General features: G+C 49.0%; 1 protein-coding gene across 4 annotated transcripts in view; it reads right to left on the bottom strand.

The window, feature by feature from the left end:
- Nucleotides 1–25,500, bottom strand: part of crtc3 (CREB regulated transcription coactivator 3) — a 91,565-nt gene that overhangs the window by 2,561 nt on the left and 63,504 nt on the right. For 2 of the 4 annotated variants that reach the window (XM_065012173.1, XM_065012174.1), the window contains 9 exons: nt 18,472–18,510; nt 17,215–17,300; nt 16,871–16,920; nt 14,716–14,969; nt 10,449–10,714; nt 5,439–5,627; nt 2,858–3,007; nt 2,101–2,317; nt 1–801 (listed from right to left, as the gene is read on the bottom strand). The exon at nt 1–801 is cut by the window's left edge and continues 2,561 nt beyond it. In XM_065012173.1, coding sequence (XP_064868245.1) covers nt 590–801; nt 2,101–2,317; nt 2,858–3,007; nt 5,439–5,627; nt 10,449–10,714; nt 14,716–14,969; nt 16,871–16,920; nt 17,215–17,300; nt 18,472–18,510 — 1,463 coding nt within the window. In that variant the 3' untranslated portion in view covers nt 1–589. The remainder of the gene's footprint in view (nt 802–2,100; nt 2,318–2,857; nt 3,008–5,438; nt 5,628–10,448; nt 10,715–14,715; nt 14,970–16,870; nt 16,921–17,214; nt 17,301–18,471; nt 18,511–25,500) is intronic. The other 2 variants (XM_065012175.1, XM_065012177.1) reach the window with 1 other exon arrangement.

Raw genomic sequence — 25,500 nt, 5'->3', positions numbered from 1 at the left:
TCAACTTAGTGTATGTAAACTTCTGACCCAATGGAATTGTGATACCGTGAATTATAAGTGAAATAATCTGTCTGTAAACAATTGTTGGAAAAATTACTTGTGTCATGCAAAGTAGATGTCCTAACCGACTTGCCAAAACTAGAGTTTGTTAACAAGAAATGTGTGGAGTGGTTGAAAAACTAATTTTAATAACTCCAACCTAAGTGTATGTAAACTTCCGACTTCAACTGTATATAGGTGGAGGAACACTATAGGAACGTTATAGTAACGTTATAGTAATGCTCAGTGCTGATGTAATGTTGGTAAAAAATTAAAAATAATATCAATCAATGGTACATCAGTTCATCCGTTCCAAATGACTATGCACAACGTAGGTAAGAGCGTGTGTGTGTGTGGCATTTACATGTGAAGCCCATGTAAACAGGGATTGTACACAAGTCTATTCCTCTATAATAGTGTGTGTGTGTATGTAAATGCCTTAAAAAATTGCATACGTATGCCATGAGTGTGTGAGGGAGGTGGGGATCATTCAAGTTTAACCCACGCTACCTGGCCTATACAGTCTGTGTGTGTATGTGTGCGTGCCCGATTACAGTCTGTCGCTGCGGAAACTGTCCTCCACCGAGGGGTCAGAGAGCACCATGTCGGGGTCACTGAGCATGTTCAGACCATCCAGGCTCAAGGGCTCGATGCGCAGCTCATCCTCCAGTGGGAAGCTCACCTCCGAGTCGAAACAGTCAGCCATGTTGCCGGCCGACATGGCACTGCTGATGTCCTTGGAATGACTGGGGTTGGAGTCATCTATGGAGGGATGGGGGTGGGGGGAAGGGGGAACGGACAGGAGAGAGAGGATAAAGAGAGGAGGAAGAGAAAGTGGGGGAGAGAAGGAGAGACGGATGAAGTTAGTGACTCAAGTCATTGAAACTTCCACTCCTCACAGCCACACACACACTCCCTGGTCTACCAGTCGGTATGATACTGGACACCCCTCCACCTACCGTACCAGTCGGTATGATGCTGGACACCCATCCAGCTACCCTACCAGTCGGTATGATTTTGGACACCCCTCCACCTACCCTACCAGTCGGTATGATATTGGGCACCCCTCCACCTACCAGTCGGTATGATATTGGGCACCCCTCCACCTACCAGTCGGTATGATATTGGGCACCCCTCCACCTACCAGTCGGTATGATATTGGGCACCCCTCCACCTACCAGTCGGTATGATATTGGGCACCCCTCCACCTACCAGTCGGTATGATATTGGGCACCCCTCCACCTACCAGTCGGTATGATATTGGGCACCCCTCCACCTACCAGTCGGTATGATATTGGGCACCCCTCCACCTACCAGTCGGTATGATATTGGGCACCCCTCCACCTACCAGTCGGTATGATATTGGGCACCCCTCCACCTACCAGTCGGTATGATATTGGGCACCCCTCCACCTACCAGTCGGTATGATATTGGGCACCCCTCCACCTACCAGTCGGTATGATATTGGGCACCCCTCCACCTACCAGTCGGTATGATATTGGGCACCCCTCCACCTACCAGTCGGTATGATATTGGGCACCCCCTCCACCTACCAGTCGGTATGATATTGGGCACCCCCTCCACCTACCAGTCGGTATGATATTGGGCACCCCTCCACCTACCAGTCGGTATGATATTGGGCACCCCTCCACCTACCAGTCGGTATGATATTGGGCACCCCTCCACCTACCAGTCGGTATGATATTGGGCACCCCTCCACCTACCAGTCGGTATGATATTGGGCACCCCTCCACCTACCAGTCAGTATATTGGGCACCCCTCCATCTACCAGTCAGTATGATATTGGGCACCCCTCCACCTACCAGTCAGTATGATATTGGGCACCCCTCCACCTACCAGTCAGTATGATATTGGGCACCCCTCCACCTACCAGTCAGTATGATATTGGGCACCCCTCCACCTACCAGTCAGTATGATATTGGGCACCCCTCCACCTACCAGTCAGTATGATATTGGGCACCCCTCCACCTACCAGTCAGTATGATATTGGGCACCCCTCCATCTACCAGTCAGTATGATATTGGGCACCCCTCCACCTACCAGTCAGTATGATATTGGGCACCCCTCCACTGCAGTTGTAGTTGTTGTTGGGTCTCATCTGCTGCAGCTGGTCCTGCAAGTTGCCGTGGCTCCCACCCAGGCCCATGAGGGCGGCCTGCGAGCTGTATAGGGGCGAGGAAGAGGGCGAGGACGGGTCGAAACACGAACCGCCTGCAATTTGGCTCATGGCACTCTCCAACATGCTGAACTGGTCCAACTGAAGAGGAGGCAGGAAGAGATAGAGGTGGGAGAGGAGGGATGGGAGGGGAGAGAGAGAAAAGAGATGGTGGTGGTGATGGGGGTCAAACACAACCATTACAGATGACCAATCAATGACAAACAACCATTCCAAATGACCAACCAATCATCAACAACCATTCCAGATGACCAACCAATGACCAAACCAAGCATACTCTTGAGCGGACTTGGTTCACTACTCCACAGCACATGATATATCATAGAACTACAAATATCTGGTTGCCACAATTACACCCCTAAAACTTCTACCCATCAACTAAGACATTTTAAAGGGATAGTTCTCAAACAATCATTTAGTATTTTGCTCATTAGTCCACTGTTAATACAGTCCCAAAACATTGTGCTTGTCAGCAGTCAAGTTTTCAAGAAGAAGCACTTTCTGAACAGTGCAAAAACAGTGCTGATGCGATTTGTGCCATTTTTGAGTAAACTATCCCTTTATTTCACTTTGGCAGGCCTAAACCCATCACTGAACTAAAAAAAAACTTCAGATACTAACTGTGAATGAGGGAATGAAGTCCTTTCCGGAGGATCCTTCTCTAGAGACTTCTCCCCGGTGGTTTACCTGGTAGGACAGTGCCTTGGCCTGGCGACTGGAGAACTGTGGGTCCATGAACGGGTCATTGAAGAACGCCGCCATGTTGTTATGCTGTGGGAAGAAGAGGGAGAGATGGAGAAACGTGGAGATAGATATGGGGGAGCGAAAGATGGAGAGAGAAGAGATGGATTAGGAGGAGACAGATGAAGAGAGAGAAGAGATGGATTAGGAGGAGACAGATGAAGAGAGAGAAGAGATGGATTATGGGGGAGCGAAAGATGGAGAGAGAGAAGAGATGGATTAGGAGGAGACAGATGAAGAGAGAGAAGAGATGGATTATGGGGGAGCGAAAGATGGAGAGAGAGAAGAGATGGATTAGGAGGAGACAGATGAAGAGATGGATTAGGAGGAGACAGATGAAGAGAGAGAAGAGATGGATTATGGGGGAGCGAAAGATGGAGAGAGAGAAGAGATGGATTAGGAGGAGACAGATGAAGAGAGAGAAGAGATGGATTATGGGGGAGCGAAAGATGGAGAGAGAGAAGAGATTGATTAGGAGGAGACAGATGAAGAGAGAGAAGAGATGGATTAGGAGGAGACAGATGAAGAGAGAGAAGAGATGGATTAGGAGGAGACAGATGAAGAGAGAGAAGAGATGGATTAGGAGGAGACAGATGAAGAGAGAGAAGAGATGGATTAGGAGGAGACAGATGACGAGAGAGAGAAGAGATGGATTAGGAGGAGACAGATGACGAGAGAGAGAAGAGATGGATTAGGAGGAGACAGATGACGAGAGAGAGAAGAGATTGATTAGGAGGAGACAGATGACGAGAGAGAGAAGAGATGGATTAGGAGGAGACAGATGACGAGAGAGAAGAGATGGATTAGGAGGAGACAGATGACGAGAGAGAGAAGAGATGGATTAGGAGGAGACAGATGACGAGAGAGAGAAGAGATGGATTAGGAGGAGACAGATGACGAGAGAGAGAAGAGATGGATTAGGAGGAGACAGATGACGAGAGAGAAGAGATGGATTAGGAGGAGACAGATGAAGAGAGAGAAGAGATGGATTATGGGGGAGCGAAAGATGGAGAGAGAGAAGAGATGGATTAGGAGGAGCGAAAGATGGAGAGAGAGAAGAGATGGATTAGGAGGAGACAGATGACGAGAGAGAAGAGATGGATTAGGAGGAGACAGATGACGAGAGAGAAGAGATGGATTAGGAGGAGACAGATGACGAGAGAGAAGAGAAGGATTAGGAGGAGACAGATGACGAGAGAGAAGAGACGGATTAGGAGGGGACAGATGACGAGAGAGAAGAGATGGATTAGGAGGAGACAGATGACGAGAGAGAAGAGATGGATTATGGGGGAGCGAAAGATGAAGAGAGAGAAGAGATGGATTATGGGGGAGCGAAAGATGGAGAGAGAGAAGAGATGGATTAGGAGGAGACAGATGACGAGAGAGAAGAGATGGATTAGGAGGAGACAGATGACGAGAGAGAAGAGATGGATTAGGAGGAGACAGATGGAGAGAGAGAAGAGATGGATTAGGAGGAGACAGATGACGAGAGAGAAGAGATGGATTAGGAGGAGACAGATGAGAGAGAGAGAAGAGATGGATTAGGAGGAGACAGATGGAGAGAGAGAAGAGATGGATTAGGAGGAGACAGATGAAGAGAGAGAAGAGATGGATTAGGAGTAGACAGATGAAGAGAGAGAAGAGATGGATTAGGAGGAGACAGATGACGAGAGAGAAGAGATGGATTAAGAGGAGACAGATGAAGAGAGAGAAGAGATGGATTAGGAGGAGGCAGATGAAGAGAGAGAAGAGATGGATTAGGAGACGACAGATGAAGAGAGAGATGAGGTGGTTCAGGAGACGACAGAATGGACAGTGCTCTGAGAGTTTAGTTACCAGGTCTAATGCAGTGATTTACCAAGTTAGTAACATTTAACTGCCTACAAATGGCTCTAATAGAGCAGCACTACCATTTAGTGCATTTCTTTTGAGCCCTACCCATAAGGCTCTGGTTAGAAGTAGTGCACTGTGTAGGGAATAGGGTTCCATTTGTGATGTAACCAAGGATGTTTTTAGTTCTTTAGAATTTGGGTCTGCTTCCTTCCTTCCACGAATTTGGTGTTTATCAACCACAGACTACAGAGTTAGACAAATAACATTTGGGTTCCAGGAAATGGTTGAGTCTAGTGGCTGTGTGTGTGTGTGTGTGTGTGTGTGTGTGTGTGTGTGTGTGTGTGTGTGGTACTGAAGCAGAATAATATCCCCGTCTCCTTATCAGAGCACGCCAACAGTCTCTGACATTAGACACTAGGCCAGCAACAGAAGTGTATGAGACATACAACATTGGGGCATAGACTCAGAGATACTATCTGCATTTACAAGTGTTTCCCTAAATGGATACACCGTTCAAAGGGATGATTTTTCAACTAATCCAGGCTGTAGTACATTTCTCTAGACAGTTTTTGGATATGTATTTGGCTTTAGAACATAGACATATCCAGACACACAGACAAACACTTACACCAGAGTTGAAGTCCAGAGAGATGTTCTGCAGAGGGGACACTGGCTGCTGTTGATGATGATGATGACGTTGTTGCTGGCGTTGTTGTTGTTGCCCCATTGAATGCTGGGACTGTTGGTGTAGCTGTTGGTAGAGAGGGTAGGGAGGTGGAGGCTCCATTGGTAAGCTGCTGGTGTCCAAGGCAACCCCCTGAAAAAAAGACGAAAAGAAAGAGGGAGGGTTAGAGGGAGAGAGGGTGGGAGGGAGGGTTAGAGGGAGAGAGGGAGGGAGGGAGGGTTAGAGGGAGAGATGGTGGGAGGGAGGGTTAGAGGGAGAGATGGTGGGAGGGAGGGTTAGAGGGAGGGTTAGAGGGAGAGAGGGTGGGAGGGAGGGTTAGAGGGAGGGAGGGTTAGAGGGAGAGATGGTGGGAGGGAGGGTTAGAGGGAGGGTTAGAAGGAGAGAGGGGAGGGAGGGAGGGTTAGAGGGAGAGATGGTGGGAGGGAGGGTTAGAGGGAGGGAGGGTGGTCGGGAGGGTTAGAGGGAGAGAGGGTGGGAGGGAGGGTTAGAGGGAGAGAGGGTGGGAGGGAGGGTTAGAGGGAGAGAGGGTGGGAGGGAGGGTTAGAGGGAGGGAGGGTTAGAGGGAGGGTTAGAGGGAGGGTTAGAGGGAGAGAGGGTGGGAGGGAGGGTTAGAGGGAGAGATGGTGGGAGGGAGGGTTAGAGGGAGGGTTAGAGGGAGAGAGGGAGGGAGGGAGGGTTAGAGGGAGAGATAGAGGGAGAGAGGGAGGGAGGGTTAGAGGGAGAGATGGTGGGAGGGAGGGTTAGAGGGAGAGAGGGTGGGAGGGAGGGTTAGAGGGAGAGAGGGTGGGAGGGAGGGTTAGAGGGAGAGAGGGTGGGAGGGAGGGTTAGAGGGAGGGAGGGTTAGAGGGAGAGATGGTGGGAGTGAGGGTTAGAGGGAGAGATGGTGGGAGGGAGGGTTAGAGGGAGAGATGGTGGGAGGGAGGGTTAGAGGAAGAGCGGGTGGGAGGGAGGGTTAGAGGGAGAGAAGGTGGGAGGGAGGGTTATAGAGGGAGAGGTGGGAGGGGGGTTAGAGGGAGAGAGGGTGGGGTCATGTCAGATTTAAGAAAAGGAGAACGGAGGGATGCAATTAGAGTAATCAAAAGATGCACTAGTATTTGGCTGCGTATCAGGTTAGCCTTAAACCACTGAGGACTTTCCCCAAAAACACAGTATACATGAAGTTGCCATGTTGCCATCCAACAAGGGGTTTCTAACCTCAAGGGTATTTCCTGGTTACAGGAATAAAGGGCTCGACATTCTCACTGGCCTACGGACCAGGGAGGATTTGGACACCATGTGGGCTAGTCAATCATCCACGCCAATGGTCCACTTGGGCTACTGAAAGCATCATGATAAAGGTCATCTGCAGTCTATAAAATCTACTAATAAATAAAACACTTCTTAACATGTAAATAAATCCATCTAAATTTAAACTTAAATCTATTTGTATTTTTATTTATTATTATATAACAATTTAAAAAACTGATTCCCAAAACTGTTAGTTTGCTAGTTTGTGTATCTTATAGCATGCAGTTATGCACACAGTTCGAGCTTAATATCACCTACTTGTTGGCCAGCAAGAAATCCGTTTAGCACGCAACTCTCAAACTCTGACAGCAGTTTGAGCTTTAACCCAAACCCTCCGAAAGACCCTCATACAGTTGAAGTCGGAAGTTTACATACACTTAGGTTGGAGTCATTAAAACTTGTTTTTCAACCACTCCACAAATTTCTTGTTAACAAACTATAGTTTTTGGCAAGTCGGTTAGGACATCTACTTTGTGCATGACACAAGTAATTTTTCCAACAATTGTTTACAGACAGATTATTTCACTTATAATTCACTGTATTACAATTCCAGTGGGTCAGAAATGTACATACACTTGATGATGATTGTGCCTTTAAACAGCTTAGAAAATTCCAGAAAATTATGTCATGGCTTTAGAAGTTTCTGATAGGTTAATTGACATAATTTGAGTCAATTGGAGGTGTACCTGTGGATGTATTTCAAGGCCTACCTTCAAACTCTGTGCCTCTTTGCTTGACATCATGGGAAAATCAAAAGAAATAAGCCTCAGAATTTTTTTTTGTAGACCTCCACAAGCCTGGTTCATCCTTGGAAGTAATTTCCAAATGCCTGAAGGTACCACGTTCATCTTTACAAACAATAGTACGCAAGTATTAAACACCATGGGACCACGCAGCCGTCATACCGCTCAGGAAGGAGACATGTTCTGTCTCCTAGAGATAAAAGTACTTTGGTGCGAAAAGTGCAAATCAATCCCAGAACAACAGCAAAGGACCTTGTGAAGATGCTGGAGGAAACAGGTACAAAAGTATCTATATCCACAGTAAAACGAGTCCTAAATCGACAACCTGAAAGGCCGTTCAGCAAGGAAGAAGTCACTGCTCCAAAACCGCCATAAAAAAGCCAGACAGTTTACAACTGTATATGGGGACAAAGATCCTACATTTTAGAGAAATGTCCTCTGGTCTGATGAAACAAAAATAGAACTGTTTGGCCATAATGACCATTGTTATGTTTGGAGGAAAAAGGAGGAGGCTTGCAAGCCGAAGAACACCATCCCAACCGTGAAGCACGGGGGTGGCAGCATCATGTTGTGGGGGTGCTTTGCTGAAGGAGGGACAGGTGCACTTCACAAACTAGATGGCATCATGAGGAGGAAAATGATGTGGATATACTGAAGCAACATCTCAAGACATCAGTCAGGAAGTTAAAGCTTGGTCGCAAATGGGTCTTCCAAATGGACAATAACCCCAAGCATACTTCCAAAGTTGTGGCAAAATGGCTTAAAGGACAACAAAGTCAAGGTATTGGAGTGACCATCACAAAGCCCTGACCTCAATCCTATAGAAAATGTGTGGGCAGAACTTTAAAGGCGTGTGAGAGCAAGGAGGCCTACAAACCTGACTCAGTTACACCAGCTCTGTCAGGAGGAAAATTCACCCAACTTATTGTGGGAAGCTTGTGGAAGGCTACCCGAAACGTTTGACCCAAGATAAACAATTTAAAGGCAATGCTACCAAATACTAATTGAGTGTAAACTTCTGACCCACTGGGAATGTGATGAAAGAAATAAAAGCTGAAATCATTCTCTACTATTATTCTGACATTTCACATTCTTAAAATAAAGTGGTCATCCTAACTGACCTAAGACTAGGATTAAAATGTCAGGAATTGTGAAAAACTGAGTTTAAATGTATTTGGCATATGTAAACTTCTGACTTCAACAGTATACAGGTTGGAGTGGTTTGAGCAGGGGGCTGCCACACTGGACACCCGTGAAGCAGTTGTTTTGGGGGGTTTAGTGCCTTGAGTAATGGCACAGCGGCAGGATTTGATACCTCCAGTTGCCAGTTCACTTCCTGACAGATTTTTTCAGTCAGACCCGGGATTCGAACTGGCAACCATCCGGTTGCTGGCTTGCCTGTCTAACCGGGGAAAGCGAGCTAAGTAAGTAGTGAGGTGTGTGTGTGTGTGTGTCTGTGTATTGCGAAGGTAAGTATGACTAAAAACGTCCCTTTTTCAGGACCCTGTAATTCAAAGATAATTAGTAAAAATCAAAATAACTTCACAGATTTTCATTGTAAATGGTTTAAATACTGTTTCCCATGCTTGTTCAATGAACAATTAATGAACATGCACCTGTGGAACGGTCATTAAGACACTAACAGCTTACAGACAGTAGGCAATTAAGGTCACAGTAATGAAAACTTAGGACACTAAAGAGGCCTTTCTACCGACTCCGAAAAACACCAAAAGGAAGATGCCCAGGGTCCCTGCTCATTTGCGTGAACGTGCCTTAGGCATGCTGCAATGAGGCATGAAGACTGCAGATGTGGCCAGGGAAATAAATTGCGATGCCTAAGACCGCGCTACAGGGAGACAGGCCGGACAGCTGATCATCCTCGCAGTGGCAGACCACGTGTAACACCTGCACAGGATCAGTACATCCGAACATCACACCTGCAGACAGGTACAGGATGGCAACAACTGCCCGAGTTACACCAGGAACACACAATCCCTCCATCAGTGCTCAGACTGTCCGCAATAGGCCGAGAGAGGCTGGACTGAGGGCTTGTAGGCCTGTTGTAAGGCAAGTCCTCAACAGACACCACCGGCAACAACGTCGACTATGGGCACAAACCCACCGTCGCTGGACCAGACAGGCAAAAAGTGCTCTTCACTGACGAGTCGATATTTTGTCCCACCAGGGGTGATGGTCAGATTCACGTTTATTGTCGAGGGAATGAGCGTTACACCGAGGCCTGTACTCTGGAGTGGGATCAATTTGGAGGTGGAGGGTCCGTCATGGTCTGGGGTGGTGTGTCACAGTATCATCGGACTGTGCTTGTTGTCATTGCAGGCAATCTCAACACTGTGCGTTACAGGGAAGACATCCTCCTCCCTCATGTGGTACCCTTCCTGCAGGCTCATCCTGACCCTCCAGCATGACAATGACACCAGCCATACTGCTCGTTCTGTGCATGATTTCATGCAAGACAGGCCATGGCCAGCAAAGAGCCGGGGGCTCAAACCATTGAGCACGTCTGGGACCTGTTGGATCGGAGGGTGAGGGCTAGGGCCATTCCCCCCAGAAATGTCTGGGAACTTGCAGGTGCCTTGGTGGAAGAGTGGGGTAACATCTCACAGCAAGAACTGGCAAATCTGGTGCAGTCCAATGAGGAGGAGATGCACTGCAGGACTTAATGCAGCTGGTGGCCACACCAGATACTGACTGTTACTTTTGATTTTGACCCCCCTTTGTTCAGGGACACATTATTCCATTTCTATTAGTCACATGTCTGTGGAACTTGTTCAGTTTATGTCTCAGTTGTTGAATCTTGTTATGTTCATACAAGTATTTATACATGTTAAGTTTGCTGAAAATAAATGCAGTTGACAGTGAGAGGGCGTTTCTTTTTTTCCTCTGAGTTTTTGTGTGTGTGTACCTGTGTGATGGGGGACAGTGAGGGGGACATTGTGGGAGACAGCTGCTTGGAAAGCCCCCGCCGTTGCTCGGTGCCGGGTGACAGAGTGAGGGGGCTGATGGGAGCCGGGCGGCGGCGAGGCGAGCTGCTCATGGCTCCCTGCGGAGGGTTGGAGAGGGACGTCAGACGGAGGGACGAGTGGATGGAGGGATTGCTGAGGGACGAGTGTAGCTGGGAGTTTTGGAGAGAGTTCTGGATGGAAGGATTGCTCAGAGAGGACGAGAGACCTGGAAGAAAGAAGGAAGGCTTTTGAGTCACACATTCAGACCACAGACTATTATTAACAGTTTGGAGTATTTAATTCCCATTTCCTAATGTCCCTCTGCACCAGGTCATGGATCAGTAGTATGCAGCATTGTTATCAGGTGTGCCCACACACACACACACTGTAGTCATTTAGCAAAGAGACTTACAGGAGCAATTAGGGACTGATTTTTCACCTTGTTGGCTCGGTAGTCGATCCAGCAACTTTCAGTTACTGGCCCAATGCTCTTAACCGCTAGTCTACCACACACACACACACACACACACACGTTCTATTAAATACAAAGATCTCCACACACTGATTCATCAGAGGAAGAATTGATTAAAACATTTTTTACTTATTTTTGTGATTGCTTCCATTTCTGAATGGTTTGCATCAGCACTATGTGCACTATGCCAATAAACTCATTATGTTTTTTAAAGTGGCAGGAAGAGAGAGAGGGTCAGAGAGAGAGAGGGAGGGTCAGAGAGAGAGAGGGAGGGTCAGAGAGAGAGAGAGAGGGTCAGAGAGAGAGAGAGAGGGTCAGAGAGAGAGAGAGAGAGAGCGGGTCAGAGAGAGAGAGAGAGAGGGTCAGAGAGAGAGAGAGGGTCAGAGAGAGAGAGAGAGAGCGAGAGAGAGAGAGAGAGAGAGGGTTCGAGAGAAAGCGAGAGAGGGTTCGAGAGAGGGTACGAGAGAAAGCGCGAGAGGGTCAGAGAGAAAGCGCGAGAGGGTCAGAGAGAAAGCGCGAGAGGGTCAGAGAGAAAGCGCGAGAGGGTCAGAGAGAAAGCGAGAGGGTCAGAGAGAAAGCGAGAGAGGGTCAGAGAGAAAGCGCGAGAGGGTCAGAGAGAAAGCGCGAGAGGGTCAGAGAGAAAGCGCGAGAAGGTCAGAGAGAAAGCGCGAGAGGGTCAGAGAGAAAGCGAGCGAGAGAGAGGGTCAGAGAGAGAGCGAGAGAGAGAGGGTCAGAGCGAGAGAGGGTCAGAGAAAATGGGTCAGAGAGAGAGCGAGAGGGCTCGAGAGAGAGAGGGCCCGAGAGAGAGAGAGAGAGAGAGGGCCCGAGAGAGAGAGAGAGCCCGAGAGAGCGAGAGAGAGCCCGAGAGAGAGAGAGAGAGAGAGCCCGAGAGAGAGAGAGAGGGCCCGAGAGAGAGAGAGCCCGAGAGAGAGAGAGCCCGAGAGAGAGCGAGAGGGCCCGAGAGAGAGAGAGCGAGAGGGCCCGAGAGAGAGAGAGAGAGAGAGAGAGAGAGAGCGAGAGGGCCCGAGAGAGAGAGAGAGAGAGAGAGAGAGAGAGAGAGAGAGAGCGAGAGGGCCCGAGAGAGAGAGAGAGGGCCCGAGAGAGAGAGAGAGCGCGAGAGGGCCCGAGAGAGAGCGCGAGAGGGTACGAGAGAGAGCGCGAGAGGGTACGAGAGAGAGCGCGAGAGGGTACGAGAGAGAGCGCGAGAGGGTACGAGAGAGAGCGCGAGAGGGTACGAGAGAGAGCGCGAGAGGGTACGAGAGAGAGCGCGAGAGGGTACGAGAGAGAGCGAGAGTACACAAGAGCGAGAGAGCTTCGAGAGAGCGAGAGGGTTTCGCGAGAGCGAGAGGGTTTCGAGAGAGCGAGAGGGTTTCGAGAGAGCGAGAGGGTTTCGAGAGAGCGGAGGGTTTCGAGAGAGCGAGAGGGTTTGAGAGAGCGAGAGGGTTTGAGAGAGCGAGAGGGTTTCGAGAGAGCGAGAGGGTTTGAGAGAGCGAGAGGGTTTGAGAGAGCGAGAGGGTTTGAGAGAGAGAGGAGTGATTAGATAGTGGTAGATTTCAGAGGGAGGAGGGTTGGATAAAGACATCCCTCTATATTCACTTTACTCTCCCTTCAAACCACTAAAAGGCTATTAACATAATTTTCACAATATTATTCCAACCACAGTGTGGAAATATATATAAATCACAGGGAATCCCATTTTTTTTTGGCACTGGGCCTTTAATGCCTTTTTTTGTAAATATATTTTTATATTAAATCATGTGGTTCAGAAAACCCCCAATGTGAAGGTCTTGGCTTGCTGGCCCTTGTTTTATTATTATTGAGAATGACTCTCTGACCTAGCCTGGAGGCGTCCTCAGCCTCGCACCAGATCATCAGCAAACAGTAGACATTTGACTTCAGATTCTAGTAGGGTGAGGCCGGGTGCTGCAGACTGTTCTAGTGCCCTGGCCAATTTCAGGCTGTATCACTGTAAAATGCCTCTCTCCACCACTGGGTCAGAAAACTAACATCCTCTCCTCCTCCCTCCACCCATCCTCTCCTTCTCTCTCTCTCTCTCCTCCTCCCTGCATCCATCCTCGCTCCCTCCCTCCATCCATCTTCTCCTACTGCACAGAACCAACATGACACACGAGTGCCATGAACCCCCAGGACCCCTTTCACATAAACCAGCAGATGGGCCGAGGGCCCCCCCAGCGCACCGGTGAGGACACACAGCATCTGCACACATACAACCATCTACACACACCCCTTTACTTTTTACACATTTTGTTGTTGCAGCCTGAATTTAAAATGTATTAAATTGAGATTTTGTGTCACTGGCCATAATGTGAAAGTAGAATTGTGTTTTAAGAAATGTTAACAAATTAATTGAAAATGGAAAGCTGAAATGTCTTCAGTCAATAAGTATTCAACCCCTTCGTTATGGAAAGCCTAAATAAGTTCAGTAGTAAAAATTGTCTTAACAAGTCACATAATAAGTTGCATGGACTCTGTGTGAAAAAACGTGTTTAACAGTATTTTTATAATGACTACCTCATTTCTGTATAATTATCTGTAAGGTCCCTCAGTTGAGCAGTGAATTTAAAACACATTCAAAGACCAGGGAGGTTTTCCAATGCCTTGCAAAGAAGGGCACCTATTGGTAGATGGGTAAACAAAAACAAAAAAAGAAGACATTGTGAATATCTCTTTGAGCATGGTGAAGTTAATAATTACACTTTGGATGGTGTTACTAACTCAGTTGACAGAGAGGAAGGAAACCGTTTAGGTATTTCACCATGAGGCCAATAGTGACTTTAAAACAGTTTAATGGCTGTGATAGGAGAAAACTGAGGATGGAACAACATTGTAGTTACTTCACAATACTAACCTAAATGACAGAGTAAAAAGAAGAAAGCCTGTACAGAACACAAATACTCCAAAATAGTTGTATTCTGTTTGCAATATGGGACTAAAAAGTAAAACTGCAAAAAATCTTGCAAAGAAATGAACTTTATGTCCTGAATGTTTGTTGCAAATCCAGCACAACACATTCCTGAGTACCACTCCTCATATTTTGAAGAAAGGTGGTGGCTCCATCATGTTACGGGTATGCTTGTCATCAGCAAGGACTAGGGAGTTTTTTAGGATAAAAACTAAACTGAGTAGAGCTAAGCACAAGCAAAACCCTACAAGAAAACCTGGCTAAGTCTGCTTACCAACAGACACCGGGAGACAAATTCACCTTTCAGCAGGACAATAACATCTACACTGGAGTTGCTTACCAAGACAACATGGAATGTTTCTGATTTAAAAAACAATTTGGCAGAGCATGAAGAATTTAGAAAAAAAGAATGGGAAAATATTGTACAATGCAGGTGTGCACTGCTCTTACAGACTTACCCAGAAAGACTCACAGCTGATTCTAACATGTAGGGGTGGGAATACTTATGGAAATGAGACATTTCTGTATTTAATTGATCTGATCATTTCTTTGTCATTAGGCAAACGTACAAAATCAGCAGGGAATCAAATCAAACTTTTTTCCCTCACTGTATGTACGCGTCTGTGCCTGGTTTCACATGAGTGCACACAGACAAAAGACACATCCCCACACTCCCACAGTACATACATTCACACCCATCTCTAGGCCTTTACTTAACCGTATTGGAGGAAAAGGTCCATGGTCCCTCCCCTTTGAGGTTCTTATCCAATGAGTTTAGAGGAGAAGATGAGAGGAAAGATGAATTGAGAACCCCCTCACCCCACACACCCACCTCCTTCAGTCCAGCCTCCCTGGTGATTCCCTATGCCGAGGTGCATCATGGCGGCGGGCAGGTTGCCTGTGCTGCTGCCCCCGCTCAGGTTGGGGTGGTAGCCCCCCCCTCCGTGGTGCCCGTCGTCTGGGTCCAGGGGTGTGGGCAGCGGTGAGGGGAAGTGCAGGTTACTGAGGTCTGGCAGGGAACCGCCCGTGTTCAACGAGCCCTGGTAGTTGGAGAGGCCCGCGTTCTGCTCTGGAGACGGGAATATACTGAGGACAAGACGGGAGAGAAAACCAATTATGAAGTGGATTTTAAAAGGGGAACGTTTAATATGCATCTGGATGGGTAGAGGGGAGAAGGTCAGCGGTTTTTGTCATGAATCTTGTTCTGGAAGCAGCTCTGCAGAGCAGTCATTAGATGGCACAGCCACAAAGTAATAAAATCAGATTTTAAACCCAACGCTAACATTAACCACACCGCTAACCCTAATGCCTAACCTTAACCTTAAATGAATGAATTTTTACAATATACCCAATTTTGACTTTGAAGCTGGCCTATCGAAGGGAAAACCGCTAAGTTCTGAACAAGACTCATGACAAACATCAATGTGCTAGAAGGGAGGGAATGTAACATCTGTGAAATACTTTTGGGCGGAGTTATGGCCTTTTTTGTTGTGTGGCTAAGGCATTGTATTTTTTATTTATTTATTTAACCTTTATTTAACCAGGTAGGCTAGTTGAGAACAAGTTCTCATTTGCAACTGCGACCTGGCCAAGATAAAGCAAAGCAGTTCGACACATACAACACAGAGTCACACATGAAATAAACAAACATACAATCAACAATACAGTAGAAAAATCTACATACAGCATGTGCAAATGAGGTAGGATAAGAGAGGTAAGGAAATAAATAGGCCATGGTGGCAAAGTAATTACAATATAGCAATTAAACACTGGAATGGTAGGATGTGCAGAAGATGAATGTGCAAGTAGAGATACTGGGGTGCAAAGGAGCAAGACAAATAAATAAATAAATAAATACAGTATGGGGATGAGGTAGATTGGATAGGCTATTTACAGATGAGCTATGTACAGGTGCAGTGATCTGCTCTGACAGCTGTTGCTAGTGAGGGAGGTAAGAGTCTCCAGCTTCAGATATTTTTGCAGTTCGTTCCAGTCATTGGCAGCAGAGAACTGGAAGGAGAGGCGGCCAAAGGAAGAATTGGCTTTGGGGGTGACCAGTGAGATATACCTGCTGGAGCGCGTGCTATGAGTGGGTGCTGCTATGGTGACCAGTGAGCTGAGATAAGGCGGGGCTTTACCTAGCAGAGACTTGTAGATGACCTGGAGTCAGTGGGTTTGGCGACAAGTATGAAGGTCGCAGTGGTGGGTAATATATGGGGCCTTGGTGACAAAACGGATGGGACTGTGATAGACTGCATCCAATTTGTTGAATAGAGTGTTGGAGGCTATTTTGTAAATGACATCGCCTGAAGTCGAGGATCAGTAGGATGGTCAGTTTTACGAGGGTATGTTTGGCAGCATGAGTGAAGGATGCTTTGTTGCGAAATAGGAAGCCGATTCTAGATTTAATTTTGGATTGGAGATGCTTAATGTGAGTCTGGAAGGAGAGTTTACAGTCTCACCAGACACCTAAGTATTTGTAGTTGTCCACATATTCTAAGTGAAATATACAAAAAAAAAATGTTATCAATAATAGCATTGGTGAGAAGTAATATTTGTATGTGGAAAACCATGTTTGTGAGTGGACTTCCCCTTTAAATGTACCAGCAAGTGAACATTTGCATCCCTGTTCATTCAAGCCCTCAGTGAGATAACTGACTCACTGCTCTATAGTAGTGACCAGCAGCCCACTGTACTGCACTGCTAGACCCAACAAACACACACAATGTTGAAAGAATATGTTGATACAGACATCAACAATGTTGACACATACACACACAATGTTGACAGACTATGTTGACACGCACATCCACAATGTTGACACACACACACACACACACACAATATATGGATCACATCCCAGTCTTTCTCCCTCTCAGACATCTGTCATTGAGAATCACAAACAACTTGGCTCATAATGATGACTGATTGTTGTTTAAACATAGTGCCCTGTATGAGTGGATGGAAGATGGATCCTGAAGACTCACTTGATTCCAGGCACTTCACAGGATTTGGGCCGTGATGAGAGGGATTGAACCTATAATAGAGAAACAATCAGGTGATTAAACTGATCAAAAGCAAAAAGAGTGATGGAATCTCAAAATGACTAATCTAACTACTGGAATATTCAGTCAACAGTCTAAGTGTTATGGTTCTAGAACATGAGGCAGAATGATGTGTATTGGAAGCATGTCTTCATTAGTACTGCAGCTTTTCCCATCAGCATGATCTCATCCCAAAAGGCTTCCATGTCTGTCATTATGTCTTAATCAACCCCCCGTGTCCCTCTCTCCAACCAAAGAGAAATGACACACTCGTCATGCACACACACCTTCTTGGCCTCCCACAGTTGCTTGGGAAGGGGCTTGCTGACACCCATCAGACCCTCCTCATTAGACAGGGATGGGAAGGAGAACACTGGAGAAAGGAGGAGGGGGAGAAAGAGAGATTAGAGATAATCAACTCCTCACACAGATCTCTAGTTATTCACACCTACTGAAAGATCAAAAGACTGCAGATCAATCTAGACTAGAGGTTATCAAGTGTTCGGGCACAATGTTTAATTATTTTTTTACATACTACCGTGCTCCACACTCTCATACTCCGCGTGCATTCTCCGACCACGTTCTCTTGAGTACGTTCTTGTGAGGACGAGTACGGAGAATGCATAACACATTACATTTGATGAGCACTCGCACTCCCCCTACTGTATTACCTCACGCTGCACCTCCCCATTCACTGAACCTTCTTCCAAGATATACACAAAGCAAATGTTTTTCCTCCTAATTATCAGATAGATATGTGAATCATAATAATCTAGTTAGACAGCTAGTTAAACAGGCAAAAATGACCTAAATTCTTCATGGGTAGCTAACAATTCTTTGTGACTATGTGCCTAGCTAACAGTACTAGTAATTAGCCCTATTGACTTATTATGGGCTTACGAGCCAGGTAAACATGCCAGAATTAACACAGCATGTATTTATTAACATATCAAGATTAAATATTGTCGTCAGGCAACATATGAGATGTGAATAGGCAACATTTAATTCTGAAGTCGGAGTGTATTTTCTCTCGCTTCAGCTCAAATAATGGCCGACATTAATTTCAAGAAATGTTGCATCATTTTTTACGTGGTTGCATCATTTTTCTTTGAAGCTTGCATCGATGCATGCTTCAAAATATGTACAAATAGAGTAGGCATTTGAGAAGTGCCCTCCATGCGCCATTTCACCTACTTTGATTTGGACGCATACTCCGACCCTCCCGTGCACGGAGCACGATACCATGCATTTTGAGACACAATGACTCAGGGGATCTGCATGCAGGATGCCTAGGCAGTGTGTGTGTCCATTCAGGTATTGGGTAGTAAAGGTCAACGATGCTGTGAATGAAGCACGTCTTGTACGCTGACACATCTGTACATATACCAGGCAGCAACACATCCAGTGGCAAGCCCCGTCACACACACATTATGGCCAGAGATCTAGGGGTGTGGGAGCTAGGGGGCAGCAGAAGCCTCTTCTACACTTGTGTTGGGAGAGATGGAATCAGGGATGAGGAAGAGTGGGGAGGAGGTTCAACTCACCATCTCCAGAGCCGTCCACCTCCGCCTCGTTCACACTGGCTGCACTCCGGCCCCCGCAGGAGAGAGAGAGATCAGATAAAGGAGAGGAGAGAGAGCAAGAGAAAGGAGGGGGAGAGAGGGAAGGGGTGAAGAAAGTAGAGGAACATTAGACAATCACATACTTTCACCAGCTGTTCAGATCCGGCCCACTGTGTTCACGTCACTGACAAAATAATCAACCCTTTGGACATCAGCAGCAGGCATTTTACCTTCAATATGAATATATTACCACTTCTTAAAACACGGCAGCTGGGTTTAACATTGGAATCATGTTATATATTACGACTCCCAAATGGCACCCTATCCCCTATGTAGTGCACTACCTTTGATCAAAGCCCATAAGGCTTAGATTAAAACGAGTGCACTATGTAGGGAATATGGTGCCATTCAGGACAAAGAATCATATTATACAGTCTTCTTATTATTGTCCAACATTTCAGGATGTTGGTGGCACCTTAATTGTGGAGAACAGGCTTGTGTAATGACTGGAGCGGAATCAGTGGAATGGTAATAAAATACATCCAACACATGGTTTCCATGGTTTCCAGGTGTTTGATGCCATTCAATTTGCTCCGTTCTGACCATTACTATGTTTTCCCCTCAGCAGCCTCCTGTGTCCAACATCAATTCCGGTTGTCTTTTCTAAAAAGCTATAGATTCACTGGGGTCAAATAAATAAAGTATATACAGTACTATGTACTGTAGTACGGTAACAACCTGCTGATTTAAGTTAGAAAAGGTGAACCCCTAGAATGTGTGTTGTGATCTCAGTCCTGGGAAAGAGGGGGATGGCAGGAGAGGGAGGGGGATGGCGGGAGAGGAGGTGGAATGGCGGGAGAGGAAGGGGGATGGCCGGAGAGGAAGGGGGATGGCGGGAGAGGGAGGGGGATGGCGGGAGAGGAAGGGGATGGCGGGAGAGGGAGGGGGATGGCGGGAGAGGAGGTGGAATGGCGGGAGAGGAAGGGGGATGGCCGGAGAGGAAGGGGGATGGCGGGAGAGGAAGGGGGATGGCGGGAGAGGGAGGGGGATGGCGGGAGGGGGGGATGGTGGGGAGAGGAAGGGGGATGGCGGGAGAGGAAAGAGGGATGGCGGGAGAGGGATGGTGGGAGAGGGGGGGAGGAGGAGGAAGGGGGATGGCGGGAGAGGAAGAGGGATGGCGGGAGAGGGAGGGGTATGGCGGGAGAGGAAGGGGGATGGCGGGAGAGGGAGGGGGGTATGGCGGGAGAGGAAGGGGGATGGTGGGAGAGGAAGAGGGATGGCGGGAGAGGGAGGGGTATGGCGGGAGAGGAAGGGGGATGGCGGGAGAGAGGGAAGGGGATGGCGGGAGAGGAAGGGGATGGCGGGAGAGGGAGGGGGATGGCGGGAGAGGGGGGAAGGGGATGGCGGGGAGAGGAAGGGGGGATGGCGGGAGAGGAAGGGGGATGGTGGGAGGGGGGTGGGAGAGGAAGGGGGATGGCGGGAGAGGGGGGGGAAGGGGGATGGCGGGAGAGGAAGGGGGATGGCGGGAGAGGAAGGGGGATGGTGGGAGAGGGGGGGTGGGAGAGGAAGGGGGGTGGGAGAGGAAGGGGGATGGCGGGAGAGGAAGGGGGATGGCGGGAGAGGAAGGGGGATGGTGGGAGAGGAAGGGGATGGCGGGAGAGGAAGGGGGATGGCGGGAGAGGGAGGGGGATGGCGGGAGAGGGAGGGGATGGCGGGGAGAGGAAGGGGGATGGCGGGAGAGGGATGGTGGGAGAGGAAGGGGGATGGCGGGAGAGGAAGGGGGATGGCGGGAGAGGAAGGGGGATGGCGGGAGAGGGAGGGGGATGGCGGGAGAGGGAGGGGGATGGCGGGAGAGAGATGGTGGGAGAGGGGGGAGGAAGGGGGATGGCGGGAGAGGAAGGGGGATGGCGGGAGAGGAAGGGGGATGGCGGGAGAGGGAGGGGTATGGCGGGAGAGGAAGGGGGATGGCGGGAGAGGAAGAGGGATGGCGGGAGAGGGAGGGGTATGGCGGGAGAGGAAGGGGGATGGCGGGAGAGGGAGGGGTATGGCGGGAGAGGAAGGGGGATGGCGGGAGAGGAAGGGGATGGCGGGAGAGGAAGGGGATGGTGGGAGAGGGAGGGGGGAGGAGGAAGGGGGATGGCGGGAGAGGAAGGGGATGGCGGGAGAGGAAGGGGGATGGCAGGAGAGGAAGGGGGATGGTGGGAGAGGAAGGGGGATGGCGGGAGAGGAAGGGCGGGAGAGGGAGGGGTATGGCGGGAGAGGAAGGGGGATGGCGGGAGAGGAAGGGGGATGGCGGGAGAGGGGGGAGGAAGGGGGATGGCGGGAGAGGCAGGGGATGGCGGGAGAGGAAGGGGGATGGCGGGAGAGGAAGGGGGATGGTGGGAGAGGGGGGGTGGGAGAGGAAGGGGATGGCGGGAGAGGAAGGGGGATGGTGGGAGAGGGGGTGGGAGAGGAAGGGGGATGGCGGGAGAGGAAGGGGGATGGCGGGAGAGGAAGGGGGATGGCGGGAGAGGGAGGGGATGGCGGGAGAGGAAGGGGGATGGCGGGAGAGGGATGGTGGGAGAGGGGGGAGAGGAAGGGGGATGGCGGGAGAGGGAGGGCGGGAGAGGGAGGGGATGGCGGGAAAGGGATGGTGGGTGGGGGGGGAGAGAGGAAGGGGGATGGCGGGAGAGGGAGGGGTATGGCGGGAGAGGAAGGGGGATGGCGGGAGAGGAAGAGGGATGGCGGGAGAGGGAGGGGTATGGCGGGAGAGGAAGGGGGATGTCGGGAGAGGGAGGGGTATGGCGGGAGAGGAAGGGGGATGGCGGGAGAGGAAGGGGGATGGCGGGAGAGGGGGGGAGGAGGAAGGGGGATGGCGGGAGAGGAAGGGGGATGGCGGGAGAGGAAGGGGGATGGCAGGAGAGGAAGGGGGATGGTGGGAGAGGGGGGTGGGAGAGGAAGGGGGATGGCGGGAGAGGAAGGGGGATGGCGGGAGAGGAAGGGGGATGGCGGGAGAGGAAGGGGGATGGTGGGAGAGGGGGGTGGGAGAGGAAGGGGATGGTGGGAGAGGGGGGTGGGAGAGGAAGGGGGATGGCGGGAGAGGAAGGGGGATGGCGGGAGAGGGGGTGGAAGAGGAAGGGGGATGGTGGGAGAGGAAGGGGGATGGCGGGAGAGAGAGAGGGGGTGGGGGATGGCGGGGGAGAGGGGGGGGGTGGGAGGGGGTGGCGGGAGAGGAAGGGGGATGGCGGGAGAGGGAGGGCGGGAGAGGAAGGGGGATGGCGGGAGAGGAAGGGGGATGGCGGGAGAGGGAGGGGGATGGCGGGAGAGGGAGGGGGATGGCGGGAGAGTTTGAGGGATGGCGGGAGAGGAAGAGGGATGGCGGGAGAGGGATGGCGGGAGAGGGAGGGGTATGGCGGGAGAGGAAGGGGGATGGCGGGAGAGGAAGGGGGATGGCGGGAGAGGGAGGGGGATGGCGGGAGAGGAAGGGGGATGGCGGGAGAGGAAGGGGGATGGTGGGAGAGGGGGTGGCGGGAGAGAGAGAGGGGGGTGGGGGATGGCGGGAGAGAGAGAGGGGGTGGGGGATGGCGGGAGAGGGGGGTGGCGGGAGAGAGCGGAAGAAAGAGGGTAAAAAAAGAATTATTGGCTAAGTGACCACAGTCCCAGTGAGAATAAAGAGAGGACCATTGTTTTTCCCTCGCCACAAAGATCAGTTCCCACTGAGAACAGAACCTCTTTCTTTTTCCTCACTCTCACTCACTCTCACCCTCTTCCGCTCTCCTCACACACTGCAGGCTGGCTGCCAGGCGTCCGATCCTCCCCACTTTCTGTTAACTTCTCTTTTTTTCCTAGTTCACTCTGCCTCTCCCTCTTCTAACCCTTCTGCCATATTCTCTCTCTCTCAAAGCCGCTAATAACTGTCTCTTTCCCTCTGCCTTCTTGTTCTCTTTACTTTCCTGCATTCTCTCTTCCTCTTTTCCTACCATCGTCCTCCCCCATTCTTTCCCTCTTCTTCTGTCCATTGTCTCCCTCTTCCCCTTTCTCAAGAACCTGGACCACGTTCAGTAGACAAACGTTGTGGACCGTTTCAGATAGAAATGTCATGAATAGAGCAGTTAACATGATTCCTTGTTCACATCAGAGAGGCATGTTTGTTCTACATGTCATATTTCTATTCGAACGGTCCACAACTTTATGCCCAGCTCTCCACTTAGCCAACCGGCATGGAGAGAAGGCAATGGGCGGGAGTCCAACGTCGCCTTAATTTCCTCTCAAATGTGACCAGTCACAGAGACCTCTTGGAGAGATGCCACGGAGTGAAACGAGACCGGACAAAAAATGTCTGTCTGCCGTCGCCACTCTTACTGTGGGACAGAATCACTGTAGTAAGGATTTGAGCTCAAGGCTTGTACTGATAGCACAACATAATTAAATATACCAGAAGAAGACAATGAGATGTTGGTTTGGGATCAGTTCTAAGGTGCAAAACTCCCGTCCTTTAAGCCCATAGTCCAAGTTTTTCCCCTTCTGATTGGATGGCTAGTTCACAAATACGTGTTCCCAGGTCTAAACCAATCAGTGATTTAAAGCAGCATACCCTCTGCATCCACTGCAGACTGGAGTTGTTCCCTTGTCGTGGGTCGTGTTCATTAGGGCACAACGTAGCAAAATGTTTTGCAACAAGAAAATATTGAGTGTTTCTTACAAAATCCAGTTACCGTAGTCTTTCCTCATTTCAGTCCATGTTTGGTGCCTAAGGAACGCAACTACTGAACGTTCCCATGCATAGCCCTGACTCACGTCTGTCTGCCTGCCGGGATGGATGTTGGGATTGGTCATCAGACACTGGCTTACCATCTCTCAGAGTCTCACTGTAACCCTCCTGACAGGTGAAAAGCCCTCTGGGCCTGATAGGACACTTGTACGCTGCAACGTACCACCCTTCACTCACCTGCAGGGGCAGCAGTGAGCCGCTACGGTTTGCACCAGTAGTTCCCAAGTATTTGCATTTGATCATTTACCATACTATTTTTTGTCAGGCGCTGTTATCCAGAGCGACTTACAGTCAGTGCATTTAGTGCAGTGACCCTCCCTCCTAAAGGCTTTTGGGGTTTAGTCGTGATCTTCTAGGTCATCGAAATACGTTTTTAAATGATTTATTTTTTTAAAGCCGCAGCCCATTCTTAAGCCTCAACCCCATGGGAATAGTGGGAATTCTAGCGACATATGGCTATGACTGCCAGCAACCCAGAAGTGTATCTCAACCAACTCCGGTATTAGACAAACACTGCTCTAGTACTACAGAAAGGCATGTCTCTACTTGCTCTGTAGTCAGTTACACTCCATCTGTCCTACGCTCTCTGCTGTGTCTTCACATGGCATGGACACACAAACGTAGGCCTATGCATCTTGACACACACACACACACACACACACACACACACACACACACACACACACACACACACACACACACACACTGTCATGATATCCCTTCACAACAAATGGTGTCCCATACACTCCTCCTTATTTATTTGGGCAACAAGGCTACAACTTTTAATTTGTCTCCATACTCCAGTATTTTGGATTTGAGATCAAATGTTTTATGAGACGACAGTACAGAATGTCACCTTTTATTTGAGGGTATTTTCATACATATCTGTTTTATTGTTTGGAAATAAAAAGCACTTTATATGCATCTAGTCCCCTCATTTCAAGATGTCATACATATTTGGACTAGGGTTGGGCGGTATCCAGATTTTCATGGAGTCCTACCAGCCTTCTCTAATCCTTGGAGTTACGATATTACCGGTTTAGAACACAAGGGGGCTCCCCCAAAAAAAGGGCATCTATCACCAGAATGCTAACAAAATTAGCACACTTAATAGCGAATTTCCACAGAAACTGCTAGCTAAATATGCTAACGAGCAAACGAAAAGAATTTGTTTTTGCAAAGACAGGCAATCCAGCTCATGAAGTTAAACATAAATAGGTAGGAGCTACCGAATGTCATGTCATGTCATTTTTGGTGAGTTTGGACATTTACAAGTAAAGGTGAACGAGACATTGTCCAAATGAGCAAAGTTTTGACAGATGCTTGTCTGAAGGAAGAACAGTACTGGCTCTGGAGCAGCATGTGTACACGCTGTGTCTGTGTGGAGTCTGGAGTCGCTAGGGCAATGGGCCTACCTGCTCTGTTCTGAGAAAAGGGGTGAGGAGCATACAGGCCAAGAACGGAGAGGACAAAAAACCGCAAGGAAATCAAGCACTGGCAGCTGAACTCATCCAAAGGGCTTTGACTTCTCAAACACAGCAGAAAGCAAACACTATAAAATGTTTCTTGTAATTTCTGCTCGGCATCAGACAAATTTTGTGCTTCAGTTGCTCTTCTCCACTCGGATGAGAATTCACGAACGGGCATTCTATCAGCAGACAGCGCTCTGACTGATGTGTAGCTACTTTTCTTCATCATTCTATCAGCAGACAGCGTTCGTTCTGACTGATGTGTAGCTACTTTTCTTCATCATTCTATCAGCAGACAGCGCTCTGACTGATGTGTAGCTACTGTTCTCCATCATTCTATCAGCAGACATCACACTGACTGATGTGTAGCTACTTTTCTTCATCATTATATCAGCAGACAGCGCTCTGACTGATGTGTAGCTACTTTTCTCCATCATTCTATCAGCAGACAGCGCTCTGACTGATGTGGAGCTACTGTTCTCCATCATTCTATCAGCAGACATCACACTGACTGATGTGTAGCTACTTTTCTTCATCATTATATCAGCAGACAGCGCTCTGACTGATGTGTAGCTACTTTTCTCCATCATTCTATCAGCAGACAGCGCTCTGACTGATGTGGAGCTACTGTTCTCCATCATTCTATCAGCAGACATCACTCTGACTGATGTGGAGCTACTGTTCTCCATCATTCTATCAGCAGACAGCGCTCTGACTGATGTGTAGCTACTTTTCTTCATCATTCTATCAGCAGACAGCGCTCTGACTGATGTGTAGCTAGCCGCAGCCCGT

The sequence above is a fragment of the Oncorhynchus nerka genome, linkage group LG27 (genome assembly GCF_034236695.1).
Source record: "Oncorhynchus nerka isolate Pitt River linkage group LG27, Oner_Uvic_2.0, whole genome shotgun sequence".
In the NCBI taxonomy this organism is placed as follows: Eukaryota; Metazoa; Chordata; class Actinopteri; order Salmoniformes; family Salmonidae; genus Oncorhynchus; species Oncorhynchus nerka.
This window is presented reverse-complemented; position numbering and strand designations above follow the sequence as displayed.